The sequence below is a fragment of the Ranitomeya variabilis genome, chromosome 7 (assembly GCF_051348905.1).
Source record: "Ranitomeya variabilis isolate aRanVar5 chromosome 7, aRanVar5.hap1, whole genome shotgun sequence".
Classification (NCBI taxonomy): Eukaryota; Metazoa; Chordata; class Amphibia; order Anura; family Dendrobatidae; genus Ranitomeya; species Ranitomeya variabilis.
This window is the reverse complement of record NC_135238.1, coordinates 42273132-42291951: the sequence shown is the minus strand read 5'-3', so window position 1 is coordinate 42291951 and position 18820 is coordinate 42273132. Positions and strand designations below refer to the sequence as shown.

General features: G+C 46.7%; 1 protein-coding gene across 1 annotated transcript in view; it reads right to left on the bottom strand.

Moving 5' to 3' along the window:
* Positions 1 to 16992, bottom strand: part of LMTK2 (lemur tyrosine kinase 2) — a 73579-nt gene extending 56587 nt beyond the window's left edge. The window contains exon 1 of the mRNA XM_077274938.1: positions 16610 to 16992. Coding sequence (XP_077131053.1) covers positions 16610 to 16706 — 97 coding nt within the window. The 5' untranslated portion in view covers positions 16707 to 16992. The remainder of the gene's footprint in view (positions 1 to 16609) is intronic.
* Between the last annotated feature and the right edge of the window lie 1828 nt (positions 16993 to 18820).

Here is an 18820-nt window from a genome sequence, read left to right as displayed (position 1 = left end):
TTAATCTATGACCAGCACAAGATTTTTTCACTGGTGGTGCAGAAAATTTGTCCTCTTCGTGAATTGATGATGATGATGAGACTGAGTGTTCCACTGTTCATTTTGGCGATTTCTTTATAATGTTTCATCTTGAATGTCTCCTTTTTTTCTGCATTTTTCTTCTTTTTAATTTGTGAGGCAAGAACCTTATCTACACCACTCATTGATAAACTCATATAATCCTCTCTTTGTGACATAAGGAATGCTTTATCGTCTTCTAGTAGGCTATTCATGAAGATCACATTTTGCCTGGCAATATCAAATAGCTCAACAAGATCACCTTTCCAAATCTGCCGCTTCATATTTACTTTGTCAATGTTTCTTGATTTCTCTTTACCCAGATGTTGATTTTCCTTGTATAACTTCTGTATACGAGTTCAGATATTCCCCTCTGTCATGACAGGGAAACTTGCTTTCTTCCACACTTCCTTTAGTTTAATACTTGTGGATTTAGCAGCACACAAGAGTGTCTCTTTTCCTTGTGATGGTAAATAAAAACTAAAAGCACTTGTTCCTTGGAAGGGAGTTGAGCTCCCAAAAATTCACCACCAGGCACCTGTTCAAGTAACGAAATTCCCTTTCTAGTACTCTTTCAGTTAAACTACCCGCAAAACAGAATAGAAACACAACATACACAGTGTGATGTCGATGATACATTTTCATGAATTTCGGTACTTTCAGATAAAAGTGATCAAAGTGTGCAACCTCTAAATAATTGATTTCGCTAAAATTTTTTACATGGATCTTTTAGATGACTTAGACCAAGGATTCAAGCAAAGTCATATGAAAATCATAACTTCGGAAAAATGAAACACCCTAGTGCACATGGTCAGTAATTGGCAGCACTTTGGAAGCAGCACATGTCCGCTGCGTCCAAAGTGCTGCCAGCTTCTGAAAGAAGGCGATTCCGCATGTGTTCACTGAACAGCACAGAATCACCATGCCCAATACATTGTACTGGAGAGATTTATCTTGCACAGGCTCACGTCTCCTAAAATAAATTGACATGCTGCGGTCTGGAAAGATGCGCCGCATGACCGTCTCCGCGGTTTATTCGCAGGCGTCGGTGCATAAACAATGGGCATGGGATTTCTTGAAATCCCATCCACTATGCTGTAACATCTGGATGCGGGGGGGTGGGGGGGGTTGGACGCTGTGGATGTAAGCAGCGTCCAACCCGCAGAGTTTACTGACCGTGGGAATGTACCCTTCCAGTGCAGTGCACTCTTCCCTGCTCATCACTTCTAATTAGAGTCGGCAATGAAGTGCACTGTCAGTGTGCACGGAGAATATTGCACAGCAAGCGAGCTCGTACTGAGCTGTGAGACTTGTCAACCGACACATGCTTAGTAGAGCAGGGAAAAGCCCAGCCTCTGAAATGGACACCACTTTGTTTGAGGGTGGGAACAGAGGCTGCAGAAGTGACGAGCAGCCTCTACCTCCTCATGATGTCACGTGTGAGTATCCCAGCATGCACTTTGAAATCTCAAACGAAGTCATCAAAACGCAAATAGGTAAAGTAATAAAATAAAGCAGCCAGATTAGAGAGGGAAGGGTCGGGACTTTAAATTAAACTATATTAACTATTAAAATAGAGACGTTTATGGTTGAAATCAGTATTTGTTCTGGACCACCCCTTTCAAGAAGAACTCCCAAAGTTTATCCTGTTAATATACTGCAGCCATCCATCTTACTAGATGGTATAATAAAAATAGTCAACTATTTTTAAGTTGTGGTTCACATGGAGAATTAGCAGTAAATGAGCAATTGCTCATTTTGCCTTTATGCCCAGCTAATTCCTCTCTATGTAGAAATCTCTTGTCCCTGCATTTAGGATTCCCCTCTTTACCTCCTGACCCATGCCAGGGACTTTCATTTGTTTTCATGTTGTCAAATTCTCAGCCAGGAGTTTCACAATTTTAGGTGTAGGAAGCTTATTTATTGTCACAAGATCTACTACTGTTCACTGGTGTTATTTTGTGGTACGTGACTTTTTGATTGCTTTTAATTACACTTCTGAAAGGAAAAATTGGAAAAAAACACCCCCAGCAATTCTAGATTATTTTTTTTTAACCCTCAAGGACACAGCCAGCTTTTATTACTTTTGCATTTTTCCCTTTCCCTTCTTCAAAAAGCCATACTTTTTTCCCCCTATCAAAGCCACAGGAGGGCTTTTTCTTTGCAGGACAAGTATCACACAATGGAAATTGAGGAAAAAATGAAATGGAGACAATAGTGATTATATATTAGAATATCTGTCTAGCTGGCTGCAATTGTGCACCCAGGGTCCGTGGTTCGGGCAGCATGAATAAAAGGAAATCACTGGCATCACCAGAATCATACTCCAGGGTGTTCCTCAAAACACAACAGCAGTAAGACCACTATGACACAATGAAGTGGTAGTTATAAATTGACTCAACTTTTTACAGTTAGGTGACAATTCTCAAACTCTAGCTCAGTTATTTACAAGTGGATTCCACGACACGTGCGCTAGTACAGCAGAGAAGACGGTCATCACTACATTATTAAAGATGGCTTGTGTGCCAGGAGATCACTTGTCAGGAATTTGACTTCAATCCTCGTTAAGTAATTTGGGTCATACCTATATTCCGTAGTCCTGATAACGTGGTAACCCTTGGCTTTGGTGCTGTCTGCAGTATAACATAAGACATAATCCTGCTAACGATTACATCCGAGCTGCTCAGGGCGCACAGACGCTGCCGCTTGCACCCATCTCATCTGGCTTCTTAGTCTGTACGTAGCACTAGGAATCATGATTCCACATGTAAAATATACAGGAGTAACAGAGGCAATGATAAAAATCAGCACTTTCCTGCCAGGTCGTCCTCTAAATATAGCATGTGTTCTTGTGGTTTGCCAAGATGCTCACCACTCAATGCTATTTATTGTCAGAGCTCGTGGGAGAGAAGAGCCGGAGCCGCTGCCGTGTCAGTGATGAGGGCTTCTTACATCAGAGCTTCCGGCTCTTGTCTTTCATCCAAGATTGCGCTGTTCTTGTACTTAGAGGATAGAGTTCTCCATACACCCCAACAAGCAGTAACCACACTAAGGATCCAGAGATTTCTGTTCAGGGCAAACTCCTTCACAAGAATAAATTCCGGGTATGTCATAGAGTTGCTTATTTCTGCGCTGCCATCAAAACCAACAATATGGAAAACCTTTGCCAACAGTGATGCTTGACATGAATGTTCATTATTAGTGATGAGCGAATATACTCGTTGCTCGGGTTTTCTCAAGCACGCTCGGGTGATCTCCGAGTATTTGTTAGTGCTCAGAGATTAAGTTTTCATCGCCTGCCTCAGCTGAATGATTTACAGCTACTAGCCAGGCTGAGTACATGTGGGGGTTCATCGCGACCAGTGACACTTGCAGTTTGGGGCACAGGATCTGTGCAGTCTCTTCTCAGAGAGATACTTGACTGGTCTCTCTCCAGCTGCAACACACAGACTGTTCAGCTTCCCCAGCTGACTAAGGTGAACACCTAGCCTGGTTATAGGCAGAGCCAGCCAGGTGCATCTAACCAGGAGCTGCGGTGCTAGGATTTAATCCTTGCCTACCTGGTTTTCCTACAACACAAAAATATACCGTATTGATATTTAGGTGGATTACAAACATTGTGCAAAAGAAAAAAGAAAAAAAAAAAAAAGCGTCCATAACCAAAAAGGGTGTGAATAAGAGGGCAATGCTGTTATTGTTTGGAAAAATCATTACCAGTCAGTAATTATCTTTTCCGGACAATCTGACTTGTTTCACAGAGTAAATTTTGAAGGGACTCTTTGGGGAGTGAAGAACTACCACCTGAGGAACTTTCCTTCCAAAAGAAAAAAGGTCAGAATTACCCAAATTCAACCCTGTAGTGTTTGACAAAGATAGATGGTGCGAACCAAACAGATTTGTTCAATGCTCAGCTGAGGAACTAGTAACAGTCCTTGTCCACTGCGCTCGGATATCCTGAGGACTATTCTGACCACCCGAGGAACATGCTAAGAATATTGGAGATCTTACCCACCTAGACAAAAAAATCCCTTAGTGGCTGCTTTACATTTTCTAGTGCCCTGAAATAATGCAAATAGGCAATGTTCCTCCGCTACCATCCTCAAGGCCCACCAACAGGTCATGAGTATATCACCTCTGCATAACTAATAAAATCCTGGAAACAATCTGTTGGTGGGCCTTGAAGACTGCAGTTGAAGAACACGGTGGTCGAAGATTTCTTCCAAAAAAGGAGTAGCTCCTAGATCAGAGGTGTCAAACTGCATTCCTCGAGGGCCGCCAACAGGTCATGTTTTCAGGATTTCCTTAGCATTCCACAAGGTGCTGGAATCATTCTGTGCAGGTGATTAAATTATCACCTGTGCAATACAAGGAAATCCTGAAAACATGACCTGTTGGCGGCCCTCGAGGAATGCAGTTTGATACCTCTGTCCTAGATAGTGAAGCAAACACTTCAGAGTCCTAACAAAGAATGTTAAACCCTTCCACCTGCCCAGCCTTAAAGTTCCCACAAAAAAAGGAAAGAACAATTTCTAAGGAACTATGAAAATTAGAAGCCACTTTGTGCAAAAAAAAGCTGGGACGGTTTAATGACTTTCTGCAAGAACGATTTTAAAGAGGATTTATAGAATTAGCCTGCAATTCATTAATCATGCTGGCAGATGTCAAGGCTACTAGAACTGGTTTAAAGGGTTAGAACTTTTAAAGGAAGATATTGGCTCAACAGAAACTGAGTAAGAGACCCCAAAAATAGGTTAAGATCCTATGAAGCTACACTAGATCCTGCAATAGGGTCAAATCTATAGGACGCACTGACAAGCCGAACAATCCAGGGGTGGTCAGCAATTTTATAGTCAACAAGGTGCTCAAGGCTGCAGTCTGGACCTTGAGTGTACTGCTGGAGACCCTTCCCTAGTCAATTTTTATTTTTTTATTTATTTATTTATTTTTAAGAACTCAAGGGTAGAATGCAGCTGCATGCTCCGGTGCAGAGTGCCGGGTATTGATGCGAAAGTTTCCTTGCATCACACTCGCAAGTGTGACCTCGGCCTTAGATCGATTAAAGTCTTATGAGATTAATTTTTTTTCCCCCCCCCCCCCTCACCAAAAAGGGGGATTGTAATAACTATAGCCTATTCTAGAGCTGTACTAGATGCAAAACCTTTTTCTTTGGAATATTTAATACTTTCTTTTCCATAGCCAACTGGTTTAAGGTGGAGGAGTGAACTTTCTTTTTGAAAAAAAAAAAAAATCTTTCTGGGGGTACGGCAGCTAAACTCTAGTCGTAGATGGTCCTTCCCAACTGCGTACAAATGCGCCCCCCCCCCCACCCGAGGCCTGACCTCATTGCTTCCTTGGTTTACCTAAACGGTCAAAATTGAAAGAACACCTTGTCGCTTGATTTATTGCTCGTCCAACCTTTTTCCTTCCCTCTTCTGACATCTTCATGAAGGGGTGGGAGTTTGGGAGTTGGAGGATCAAAAAGGGTGTGGGTGTGTGTGTGTGTGTGTGTGTGTGTGTGTGTGTGTGTGTGTGTGTGTGTGTGTGTGTGTGTGTGTATATAGAAAGGATGGATAACCTTCCCCCCCTCCTAACTGCAGCCTATCTGCAACTCATGGCACAGAGTGACATTTTACCGCATGTGGTCATTACGGTCATGTGGAATCCTACACTACCAGGAGGTAGAGGAGTCATGCAAAACGTGGTGTCATGGAGCAATTCTCAAACCAGAGTTGAGATAAAGACTAGCCACACAGACATTATGACATACTTCGATGATGATTCAATACCAGAAAACAACACGTAGCATTATAAAGGTGAGTCACCTAGTCCACTTCCCATTTTCACACCCAGTGTCTAAAGAACATCTCTCCTATATAGTACAACTGGAAAACAGGAACAGCAATGTGTCCTGCGTATGAGTAGAGCAAAAAATAGTCACAAGAACCTGGTCCAGCGGTCACATCCGTAGCAGTCAGACAAGACTCACAAGAACCACATCCTACCTGCGTTCTCAAGTCCTCTTGATTAGTAGGCAGGCATGATGTTGTGTTGGGCCTATTAATAAAAGGTGCCATGGATGCTGGCAGACCACAAAACCCACATATCTACTGACTAGGGTTTGGCAAATCTTATTTGCTCAACTCTACTCTTAGATAAATGCTGGACCAGTTTCCGAAAAAGGAGACCATCCATTCTGAATCCACCTGACCCTCATTTCTCAAAATCTGTAGGTAAATGTCTTCTGTTCATGGTCTACAATGGGCACAGGTGATGTATTCACAAAACGGCAGGGAATTTTATAATTATGAAATGCACTGCCAATTACGTTATTTTATTATAGAAGTATCGCAACAATTAAAACATTAGTTGCAGAGGGAGGTAGGGGAAGACGCCCCGAGTTGGCTATACACAAGATAGAAAAAGTATGAACAACAGCTTTAGGTAGACCGCTTTCTCTCCTGACTCCCCCACAAACTTGAGTTCTCAGTTCGGCAGAAACTTCATGTGGTTTTTCTTTTTAAATGGGGATAAAGAAGAAAGCCACTGCATTTCTATCCAGGAAAGAAAGATTCAGCCATCAACACGCCAAAATCTTCTCACTTTTTGTGAGTTTGAGGCGGCCAGACATCAGCTTGTAAGCGGGGTCTTTTGTGGTCAACGTTGAATCCAACAATTTTGTGCAGAATTACTTATTTAGTCAGTATACTTTCCAATGCGCTAGTTTACAAAAGTTCACAGAAGTTACATTTTTTTTCTGCCGCGTGAAAAATGTATTTCAGCGTGTATTAGGGTATGTTTCCACGGTCAGGATTGCATCAGGATTTGCTCAGGATTTGACGCAGGTAAAATCTGCACCTGAGGTCACTGGCAGGTCACCTGCGTTTTTTTCATGCGGATTTGGGTGTGTTTTTGTAAGCTAAATAAAGATATACAAAAAAAAAAAAAAGTTGTGATGTCATTTCTTGTCCAACCTCTTCATTTACATACTCCATTGAAGAATACACACACACACACAGCTAGATGGATTAGATAGATATGTGTCTATCTATACAGAGATCGATGGATACGATAGATCGATGGATACGATAGATCGATGGATACGATAGATCGATGGATACGATAGATCGATGGATACGATAGATCGATGGATACGATAGATCGATGGATACGATAGATCGATGGATACGATAGATCGATGGATACGATAGATCGATGGATACGATAGATCGATGGATACGATAGATCGATGGATACGATAGATCGATGGATACGATAGATCGATGGATACGATAGATCGATGGATACGATAGATCGATGGATACGATAGATCGATGGATACGATAGATCGATGGATACGATAGATCGATGGATACGATAGATCGATGGATACGATAGATCGATGGATACGATAGATCGATGGATACGATAGATCGATGGATACGATAGATCGATGGATACGATAGATCGATGGATACGATAGATCGATGGATACGATAGATCGATGGATACGATAGATCGATGGATACGATAGATCGATGGATACGATAGATCGATGGATACGATAGATCGATGGATACGATAGATCGATGGATACGATAGATCGATGGATACGATAGATCGATGGATACGATAGATCGATGGATACGATAGATCGATGGATACGATAGATCGATGGATACGATAGATCGATAGATCGATGGATACGATAGATCGATGGATACGATAGATCGATGGATACGATAGATCGATGGATACGATAGATCGATGGATACGATAGATCGATGGATACGATAGATCGATGGATACGATAGATCGATGGATACGATAGATCGATGGATACGATAGATCGATGGATACGATAGATCGATGGATACGATAGATCGATGGATACGATAGATCGATGGATACGATAGATCGATGGATACGATAGATCGATGGATACGATAGATCGATGGATACGATAGATCGATGGATACGATAGATCGATGGATACGATAGATCGATCACACAAGCGAGAAACTCTGACGAGTCTCGCATTTTAATTCCCGGCACTGCCGCCGGCACTCGGGAGCGGAGCGTGCAGCTGCATGTATTTCTATGCAGCAGCACGCTCCGCTCCCGAGTGCCAGCGCCAGTGTCGGGTATTAAGATGCGACACTCGTCCGAGTTTCTAGCATGTGTGATCCCGGCCTTAAATAAAGACACACACACACACACACGAAATCTGCGTTAGGCTGGAGTCACACTCGCGAGAAACTCACACAAGTCTCTAGCTTCAATACCCGGCACTGCCACCGGCACTCGGGACCAGAGTATGCAGCTGCATGTATTTCTATGCAGCTGAACACTCCGGTCCCGAGTGCCCGCGGCAGTGCCGGGTATTGACCCAAGCCTTAAACGCAATATGTTTTAAAAAATAAATAAATAAATGGCGTGGGCTCCCGTGCAATTTTCTGCGCCAGAGAGGGAAAGCCAGCGCCTAGGGGACTGATGTTTGTAGCCTGGGAAGGGGTTAATACCCATGGAGCTTCCCAGGCTATGAATATCAGCCTGCAGCTGTCTGCGTAGCCTTTACTGGCTATAAAAATAGGGGGACCCAAAAAAAAAAAAAAAAAAGTGATGTGGGGCCCCCCTATATTTTATAGCCAGAAAGGCTACGCAGACAGCTCCGGGCTGATATTCATAGCCTAGAGAGGGGCCATGGATATTGGCCCCCCCGGCTACAAATACGAGTCCGCAGCCGCCCCGGAAATGGCACATCTGTAAGATGAGCCAATTCTGGCACTTAGCCCCTCTCTTCCCAATCCCCTGTAGAGGTGGGATATGGGGTAATAAGGGGTTAATGTCACTTTGCTAATATAAGGTGACATTAAGCCCGGTTAATAATCGAGAGGCGTCAACAAGACGCCTATCCATTACTAATCCTATTGTAGTTAAAGTGTAAAAAAAATATAAAGACACAGCCAGAAAAAAAAAAAAAAGTATTGTATTTTTAAATTTCACCATACTTGAGCGACTGCAAAAAAAGCAAAAATAATAAACCAACCGTATACTTACTTTCCGCCGTAGTCCAATTAATAACTAATGTCCCATGACGATCTCCCCTATAGAACAGTGACATCCGGTGATGTCACTGCTCTATAGGCCTCCAGTGACACACTGACAGGAGACAATGCCTCCTGCAGTGTATCACTGAGGTTACCTTAGTTCAGAGTCTCACTTTATGGCAAAGCTGTGTGGGAATTCTCCCACACAGCAGTACCACAAGTGAGACTAGGGACTATTTTCTCACAGGGGCGGAGGAATACATTGTGGGAAATACACTGTGGAAGGATACCTTCCATCATTGTATTCCTGGAGCCCCTGGAGAGCGGTCACATCAGCTGATGTGGCTGCTCCCCATGGGAGATCATCGTGGGACACTCGTTTTAATTGGATATCTGCGGATCAGGGAGTATATTGTGTTTATTATTTTATTATTTGTTACAGGTGACAATGGCTTCGGGGATCAAGGTGACAAGGTGATGGTGAGTATGTACTCCATGTTTAGCGTGCAGCATGTCGCGTGCAGCATGTCGCGTGCAGCATGTCGCGTGCAGCATGTCGCGTGCAGCATGTCGCGTGCAGCATGTCGCGTGCAGCATGTCGCGTGCAGCATGTGCACACAGTCTAGATGAGTCCAGCTCTGCTACATCTGGATGCCTGACATCCAGATGTAGCAGAGCCTGTAGATGATCGCCGGAGATAACTCTCCAGCGATCACCTACACTGCAGCGTTCTCACAATCAGCTCATCAGCTGAGAACCAGCCCAGTGACCGGAGATAACCCCCGGTCACGTGCACGGCAGTTCTCATGATAAGATAAGTTATCGCGAGAACTGCAGTAGATGCGGGACTTCCGGCAGTGGGGCAGGTAAGCCCGCATGTAAATTAGCAGACATGCGTAGTAAGCTGCGTTTACGCACTTACTACGCATGTGACTAATCATTAGATGCGGTTTTATTGCATCTAATGATTATCTATGGGTAATTTACGGTGCGGCGACGGAGCTTAGCCGCATTGTAAACAGACATGCTGCGCTCTGAAATCCCCTCCACTATGCTGTAACATCTGGACGCTACGTGTTTGACACTGCAGCTCTACGCAGCATTAAACACGCAGCGTTTCCTGACCATGGAAACACACCCTTAGTCAAAATTAGTTTAATTTGGAGGATTGGACAAGGATAACCTCAATTTGGCCAAAGGGCACTAAAAGCAGAAAAATCAAAATCCACTACAGGCAGATCCCATTTCTCTAGTATCTCAGGAGCAGTTTCTCAGCGGGACCACACCAGGCTGCATGTTGCTCATGATACTGTGAGCAGCATGTGTGGCCTAAACATAATACTGTGGCCTGCAGCGTCTACAGACTTGTCACCCATCGAGCACTTCTGGGACATCATTGGTCAGCAATTGCAAAGGGAGCTGCCAGCAGCGGATCTTGATGATTTGTCCAGGTGCATTCAGCTCGACAAACATTCTTCATACGGCCATCAATCTCGACACTAGAGTTATTGTGAAAATGTTTCCATTTTTTCACCATTTGCATATCATTACGTCTATCCATCCTGTGATCTCAATCATGGCACAACTTTTCCTTCCTAGTGTTGCAACCCCAAGAGTGAGTGAGTGAGTGAGTGTGTGTAGGAAACGCTGCATGTTTGACGCTGCGTAGAGCCGCAGCGTCAAACACGCAGTGTCCAGATGTTACAGCATAATGGAGGGGATTTAATGAAATCCCGTCTCCACTATGCGTGGTAACACACATCCGGCGGCCCTGCGATTCCGGACATGCGGCGCGTCTTTTTAGAACGCAGCATTTCCGTTAACCTTGCGGCGACGCTGTGCCGCCGCAAGGTAAAACACAGGGCCCTATGTGTGGGGTGCGATGAACACATCCGGCATCATAGAGTCTACAGAAGGGGGCGGAGCTTTGGGCGGATTGGGTTTTCCGCTCCGTCCAGAGCGCCGGCCATCCTGAACATGGACACGTACCCTAAGAAAAAGCCTAAGAAGAACTTCTTACACGAAGATCTCCAACAAGCACAATGCCATGATAAGGAATGAAAAGAATGTCAAGGCTTGTAACGTAACAGGCACGGCTTCACTGAAAACACTCTGCAATCCTACACAAAACCCTTTGAGGCTATTAGTGTCCGCATGAAGCAGCAACAGCTTCGCTCTGAGGATCATTAGTCCGAAATACTAAATCTGGCCAAACACAAGAGATTCAGAATTGGCAAAAAAGGCCAACTTGAACCATTTTTGACGATTGTGAGTACCTCTGTTACATGAATACAAGTGGCTAACGATGGCAAATAGCATGGAAAAGTTGATCTGCTGCAATTAATTATTTTGGTCATTATCGAGTTCTAGAAAAGTAATTGGTGCCAAACAGATCTACATCACACATCGCTCTATGGCACTGCTTTAATTGACGGCTCCTGCGTCACCCATATTGCCAGGCAAAATCCTGTGCAGAGAAACCGTGGCTTGCACCTGCGCACTGTGCTTTGCCTTACGGCAAGCAGAGCTGAAAACCCAAGTGTGCATGCATACAGTAGGGCAAAACAATGCGCAGGCGCGAGCCACGAATTCACCCGGCAATGTGAATGACGCAGGAGGCGTCATCCACATCAACACATGCAACAGCAGCCAGGAGGAGGGATAGAGCGCAGAAAGGGCGCCTCTGACCAGACAAACAGGATTAACATACAACTCGAAAAAAGTTTTGGGGGTCTACAGGGGGGTATATAACCACTTACAGAATGCAGCACAGGTACTGAATAAGAGGAGTTTTAGTTGAACTGGTTACAGGCTCCCTTTAAGTATATGCAAAAACGCCAACATGTTGGATTTTTTCTTTTTTTTTTATTAAAGGGCCACTGTCACCCCCTCCAGCCATTATAAACTAAAAGAGCCACCTTGTGCAGCAGTAATGCTGCAGTCTAACAAGGTGGCTCTTTTAGTTTTTGATTCATTTATTACCTCAATAAAGCGTTTTAAAAATTGGCCACACATACCAGATATTGTACCAGGAGGCGGTCCGAAGCGTCCTGTATGAATCCCCCAACTGCCGTCACTCTTCTCTTCAGGGCCGATGGTACCCGCCCCCTTCGCGTTGTTGCTTCTTAAATCCGGCGCCTGCGCTGTGCGTGCCTGCCTGGGGCCTGCGCAGTGTTCTTTGTCAGTCACATCTCAGATGCCGGGTGCCTGACTGCGCCTGTGCGGGCAGTGCGGCCGCCCTGTTACTGAATCCCCGCCCCGCACTGTGTTATTCATTATGCACAGTGCGGGGATGGCATTCCTGGGCATGCGCACTGCGCTGTTCAGGCGCTCCCCCATCTCGGACGCTCTCCCATCTCTGACGCTCCCCCGCCTTCCCAGGAACCCCAGCCCCGCACTGTGCATAATGAATAACACAGTGCGGGGCGGGGATTCAGTAACAGGGCGCAGTCAGGCACCCGACATCTGAGATGTGACTGACAAAGAACACTGCGCAGGCCCCAGGCAGGCACGCACAGCGCAGGCGCTGGATTTAAGAAGCAACAACGCGAAGGGGGCGGGTACCATCGGCTCTGAAGAGAAGAGTGACGGCAGTTGGAAGATTGATAAAGGACGATTCAGACCGCCTCCTGGTACAATATCTGGTATGTGTGGCCAATTTTTAAAACGCTTTATTGAGGTAATAAATGAATCAAAAACTAAAAGAGCCACCTTGTTAGACTGCAGCATTACTGCTGCACAAGGTGGCTCTTTTAGTTTATAACGGCTGGAGGGGGTGACAGTGGCCCTTTAAGTCCAATAACCCACCGATGTCAATCACAGCATATTCCAATAGCAATGCGCTCCCGCATGACATTGTAGCGCCATCCTTCCATCTTTCACACGAGATGTCATTTTTGAGCCCTGGCCTGAAGCACAGAAAAAAAAACAAAAAAAAACAGGACCCCACACAATCAACGTGGAGGCGCCAACGTACTACTTCCCTGCTGGTATTATTCTAGTGCAGGTTAAAACATTTAAGCAATGTGCACAATTTCACCTTATGCAAGTGAACAGGACTGAGCTGCATTAGCTGACAGTGCCCATAGGCATTGGTGGCACTGTTTTAGATGGAAAGGCAGATTTCTTTCTGCTTATTAAATGATAAACTGCACTGAAATCTTTAAGTATTAAAATTAGTGAGGCTTAATTTTCATTTAAAGGAGGTTTCATTAAAGCAGGGGTCAAATCAACTTTGAGCTCGTTCTGATAGTCAGCGTGTAGTCCGGGTGCTCGACGATAACAGATGGTCATTGTAGGACCAAAAAAGAACAAAATGAAAATTGTACTAGTATTGTCCAGTCTACAGACCATATAATTGCAAAGTCTATGCAGACCAGCACAGAGCCAGTTATCTTCACAATTTACTACGGCCATGTGAACCATAGTCTCCGAAGGGAAATTGACATGCTGCGGTCTGGAGACGAGCCACATGTCCATCTCCACCGGTGAGCCGCGGGCATCTGTGTACGCATAGTGGGCATGTGATTTCTTGAAATTCCATACACTATGCTGTAACATCTGGACAATGCGGGTTGGACGGCTTAAATATGTAGAGTCAAACCTGCAGCAGTTCCTGATTGTGGGCACATGCCCTTATGCGGTAAAATAAAAATCGCGCATAATTTACCTGCTGAAGCTCCTGATGCACTATGGTCAGCACCCTGCTGCATCCTGCCAGTCTTTGTTGACAGTAGATGACCACTGCTAACAATCACTGGCCTCAGTCGTCTCATAACAGAGTGATCGGCTGCAGTAATCAAATTCTGTAGATGTCATCTCTGTAGCCCTGCCAACAAACACAGGTCATTGCAGGTGGGGAGAGCTTTGTTTTGCCATTTTACAAAGGCAGCCTTGTTCCGGTATTTGAAAAAAAAAAACGAAACAAATAAATACACAACCCATTTAAGACCATAATAAAGCCACAAATTGGAATTCATATCATGGCCGCAGTGGCAGGATCCACAGTGGATCTACTCAAGAGCTGCAACTTTATTTTACATAAAACCCACGCTGAAGTATGGCCATGAGAATATAACTCAGCAGACTGGACTCTGGATTGCACAGGCGCTGGTCGTGCGAATCGTCAAACTAAAGCAAAATTCTGAAGATTCCATCACTGCTCTGGAAATGGCACGTGGCCTGGATTCCCACAGGTTGATTTCTGCGCTGCAGAGAGCCAAGTAAAGATACTGCACGTCCTAAAAAGCACCTAATGTCCACACGCAAGCAATAGATGTGCAGCAGATACTCAATTGACGCCATTGTATTCCTCTTGATAACAGAAGACAATGGAGCAATTGTACAAGAACCCTTTGCAGGTTAGAATGCTGCATATACAAAGTCAGATCATTGGGAACAAACAATTGGGAAATTTGCATTTCTACGAATATCTGTCTCTCTAAACAGGCTCCAAGCCAACAGACCAATGATCTTCGTGCTAGTGAAGTTATTGCCATTTTACACAAGCCCACCACAGCTATGAAAAGACCACCCATCAACTACATGAATGCTAATTGGGGGCTTCTCACGGCTGGATTAAACAGACTGACCATAATTCTATCCACACAGAAATTGTGAATACAATACAATTTCTCTTAATCACTGCTCTTTAAAAAAAATAAAAGTATCACTAACACCAGACAAACAATCTACTCCACTTTTTTTTGCTACAGCAATTTTTTTTCTGCCAGAATTTGGCATCTTAGTCATTCTTGCACAATATCTACATATTCGTTTAATTCAAAACTTCTTTGGATGAAGAAAAAAAAAAATAAATAAATAAAAGTTCTTCATTTAGCTACAACAATGCACAAAAGAAAAATTACCAAGTGTGAAAAGAGCCCAAGAATAAGCTAGCCCCTCACCATTGGGCCTAGACCAACGCCAAACACCGATATGGATTATTAAAGATATAAATCTATGTTAAACTGAACAGAAAAAGGATGCCAAGCATGGGAAATTAAGCACTGCATGGTGTACGGGGAAGACAGAACCCGACCTCCCAGCTTCTCTTATCACATCGCTCACTGATTATTCTGGACCCTGGAAGGAAATAATTTCATAGGGAGGTTATTGCGGTGTATACATTGTGATGTGACATATAGAAGCTGCCCCTATCATACTAAGAACAGACCCTTGGTCTCATTATCTGTCACTTGTCAATATGAGCAGGTAATAAATACTGATCTTTACGAGAGATCATCAATATCAGATCGGTTGGTGGCAGGCACCCTCTTATCAGAGGCTACAAGCCTCGGAATGGCCATATAGAATGGAGCTGCCCTGTACAGCCCCATCCAAAGCGTAGCGGCTGCTGTCGGATCCTGCAGAACAGCCCATACTGAAATGCTGATCCGCAGTACCCAGGAACAGGGGCTACTCACTGTACAGGGCTGCGCAGTACAGCTACAGGCCATGATTACACACGCTGTAACAGCTGATCGGTGGGGGTCCAGGTGTCAGCCCCCACCTCGGCCTACACAAAGGATAACAATATCTCCCATTTAATATTTTGCGAACACAACAGTAGGAGGTGCGGCCACATCGGTAGGTGATGTTCTCAATGACTGTACCCTAACGGGCCTTCTTGAATATATTATCGGACACTGCAAAAGACGAAGGGTGACGGGTGGACGGACGGCGACGAAGGGCGACAGGGGCGGACATGCGGCGACAGGCACAGAGGAACAGCGACAGGCACAGAGGAACAGCGACAGGCACAGAGGAACAGCGACAGGCACAGAGGAACAGCGACAGGCACAGAGGAACAGCGACAGGCACAGAGGAACAGCGACAGGCACAGAGGAACAGCGACAGGCACAGAGGAACAGCGACAGGCACAGAGGAACAGCGACAGGCACAGAGGAACAGCGACAGGCACAGAGGAACAGCGACAGGCACAGAGGAACAGCGACAGGCACAGAGGAACAGCGACAGGCACAGAGGAACAGCGACAGGCGTGGGCGGACAGCGACGAAAGGGGCGGACGTGTTGCGAAGGGCGACAGGCAACGAGGGCCGGCAAGCGCGGGCGGACGAGGGCAACATTCGCGGGCGGACGGCGACAGGCGGATGGCAACAGGCGTGGTGGACGGCGACATTCGCAGGCGGACGGAGACGAAGGGAGACATTCGCAGGCGGACGGCGACATTCGCAGGCGGACGGCGACATTCGCAGGCGGACGGCGACATTCGCAGGCGGACGGCGACATTCGCAGGCGGACGGCGACATTCGCAGGCGGACGGCGACATTCGCAGGCGGACGGCGACATTCGCAGGCGGACGGCGACATTCGCAGGCGGACGGCGACATTCGCAGGCGGACGGCGACATTCGCAGGCGGACGGCGACATTCGCAGGCGGACGGCGACAGGCCTCAGGGGACACTGGGCCCCAGCAGGCAGATATAACCCACATCGGTACAGTAGTGACGTCACGCCCGCTCCATGGCGCAGCACCGCGCTCACCTGCACCTGTATCAGGAAGTGGCGCCGCCTGTCCTCGCCCCAGAGTCAGGAGCAGCAGGAGGCCGAGGCCCAGGGCGCTCCCCGCCGGACGTAGCATGGCTGTCCTAGGCCTGGCCGGCTCCCGGCTGCTCACACACGGCGTCCTGCTCCCCGAGTACGGTAGGGGGTCCGAGCAGTGACCCGGCCTGCCACTCACACACCGACGCTCCTCACAGCCGTCCTGCAGAGCCTCCCCTCGGGCCTCGTCATGAACGCACTCCCCGGAGCTCTCATAGTTCACCAGGCCGCGGAGCTCGGTCACCGCCGCAGTTTCCCAGGCAGCTTCACCACACAGCGGCCGCCATGTTCCCTGACTTCGCCGCGGCCAAAGGCGGGAGCAAAAGACGAGAAAAAAAAAACCTCTATTTCCGATTGGCAAATCTAGTGTCCAATAGGAAGGCAGATACTAAGCTATCCCGGCCAATAGCAGCCAAGAGGCGGGGCTCGTCTGTCAAGGTGAGTGCGGTGACGTCATTGACTGAGTGAAGACTGTCAGTGACGTCATTTGGAGCCCTGCCGCCGGTGCGGGCTGTGATGGCTGTGCGGCCGTGCACCATTACATAAACCGTCACCCGCAGCTACAGATGTGCCTGCACGGGGAGACACGCAGGATGCACAGCGGCGCTGTAATGGTGAAGACATTTGAAGCCCCCAATTTTGGAACATAGAAAAAGCCACAGCAAATTGTACTGCTGCCCAATCTAGTCCCCATGATGCCCCACACGTACAGTATGATGACCCTCACACCCACGCATGCGCACAATATGGTGTCCCACAGTGACCCTCCTTACACATAACCTCTGCAGTATTCACCCACACAGTGTAATGTCCCCATGGTATGATGTTCCCCTCTGTACACACAATATGGTGCCCCCAGTGCCCCCCACACAGTGTAATGTCCCCATGGTATGATGCTCCTCTCTGTACACACAGTATGGTGCCTCCAGTGTCCCCCCACACAGTGTAATGTCCCCATGGTATGATGCTCCCCTCTGTACACACAATATGGTGCCCCCAGCGCCCCCCACACAGTGTAATGTCCCCATGGTATGATGCTCCCCTCTGTACACACAGTATGGTGCCCCCAGTGTCCCCCACACAGTGTAATGTCCCCATGGTATGATGCTCCCCTCTGTACACAGAATATGGTGCCCCCAGTGCCCCCCACACAGTGTAATGTCCCCATGGTATGTTGCTCCTCTCTGTACACACAGTATGGTGCCCCCAGTGTCCCCCACACAGTGTAATGTCCCCATGGTATGATGCTCCTCTCTGTACACACAGTATGGTGCCCCAGTGTCCCCCACACAGTGTAATGTCCCCATGGTATGATGCTCCCCTCTGTACACACAGTATGGTGCCCCAGTGTCCCCCACACAGTGTAATGTCCCCATGGTATGATGCTCCTTTCTGTACACACAATATGGTGCCCCCAGTGTCCCCCACACAGTGTAATGTCCCCATGGTATGATGGTCCCCTCTGTATACACAATATGGTGCCCCCAGTCTCCCACACACAGTGTAATGTCCCCATGGTATGATGCTCCCCTCTGTACACACAGTATGGTGCCCCCAGAGTCTCCCACACAGTGTAATGTCCCCATGGTATGATGCTCCCCTCTGTACACACAGTATGGTGCCCCCAGTGTCCCCCACACAGTGTAATGTCCCCATGGTATGATGCTCCCCTCTGTACACACAATATGGTGCCCCAGTGTCCCCCACACAGTGTAATGTCCCCATGGTATGATGCTCCTTTCTGTACACACAATATGGTGCCCCCAGTGTCCCCCACACAGTGTAATGTCCCCATGGTATGATGCTCCCCTCTGTACACAGAATATGGTGCCCCCAGTGCCAACCACACAGTGTAATGTCCCCATGGTATGATGCTCCTCTCTGTACACACAGTATGGTGCCCCAGTGTCCCCCACACAGTGTAATGTCCCCATGGTATGATGCTCCCCTCTGTACACACAGTATGGTGCCCCAGTGTCCCCCACACAGTGTAATGTCCCCATGGTATGATGCTCCTTTCTGTACACACAATATGGTGCCCCCAGTGTCCCCCACACAGTGTAATGTCCCCATGGTATGATGGTCCCCTCTGTATACACAATATGGTGCCCCCAGTCTCCCACACACAGTGTAATGTCCCCATGGTATGATGCT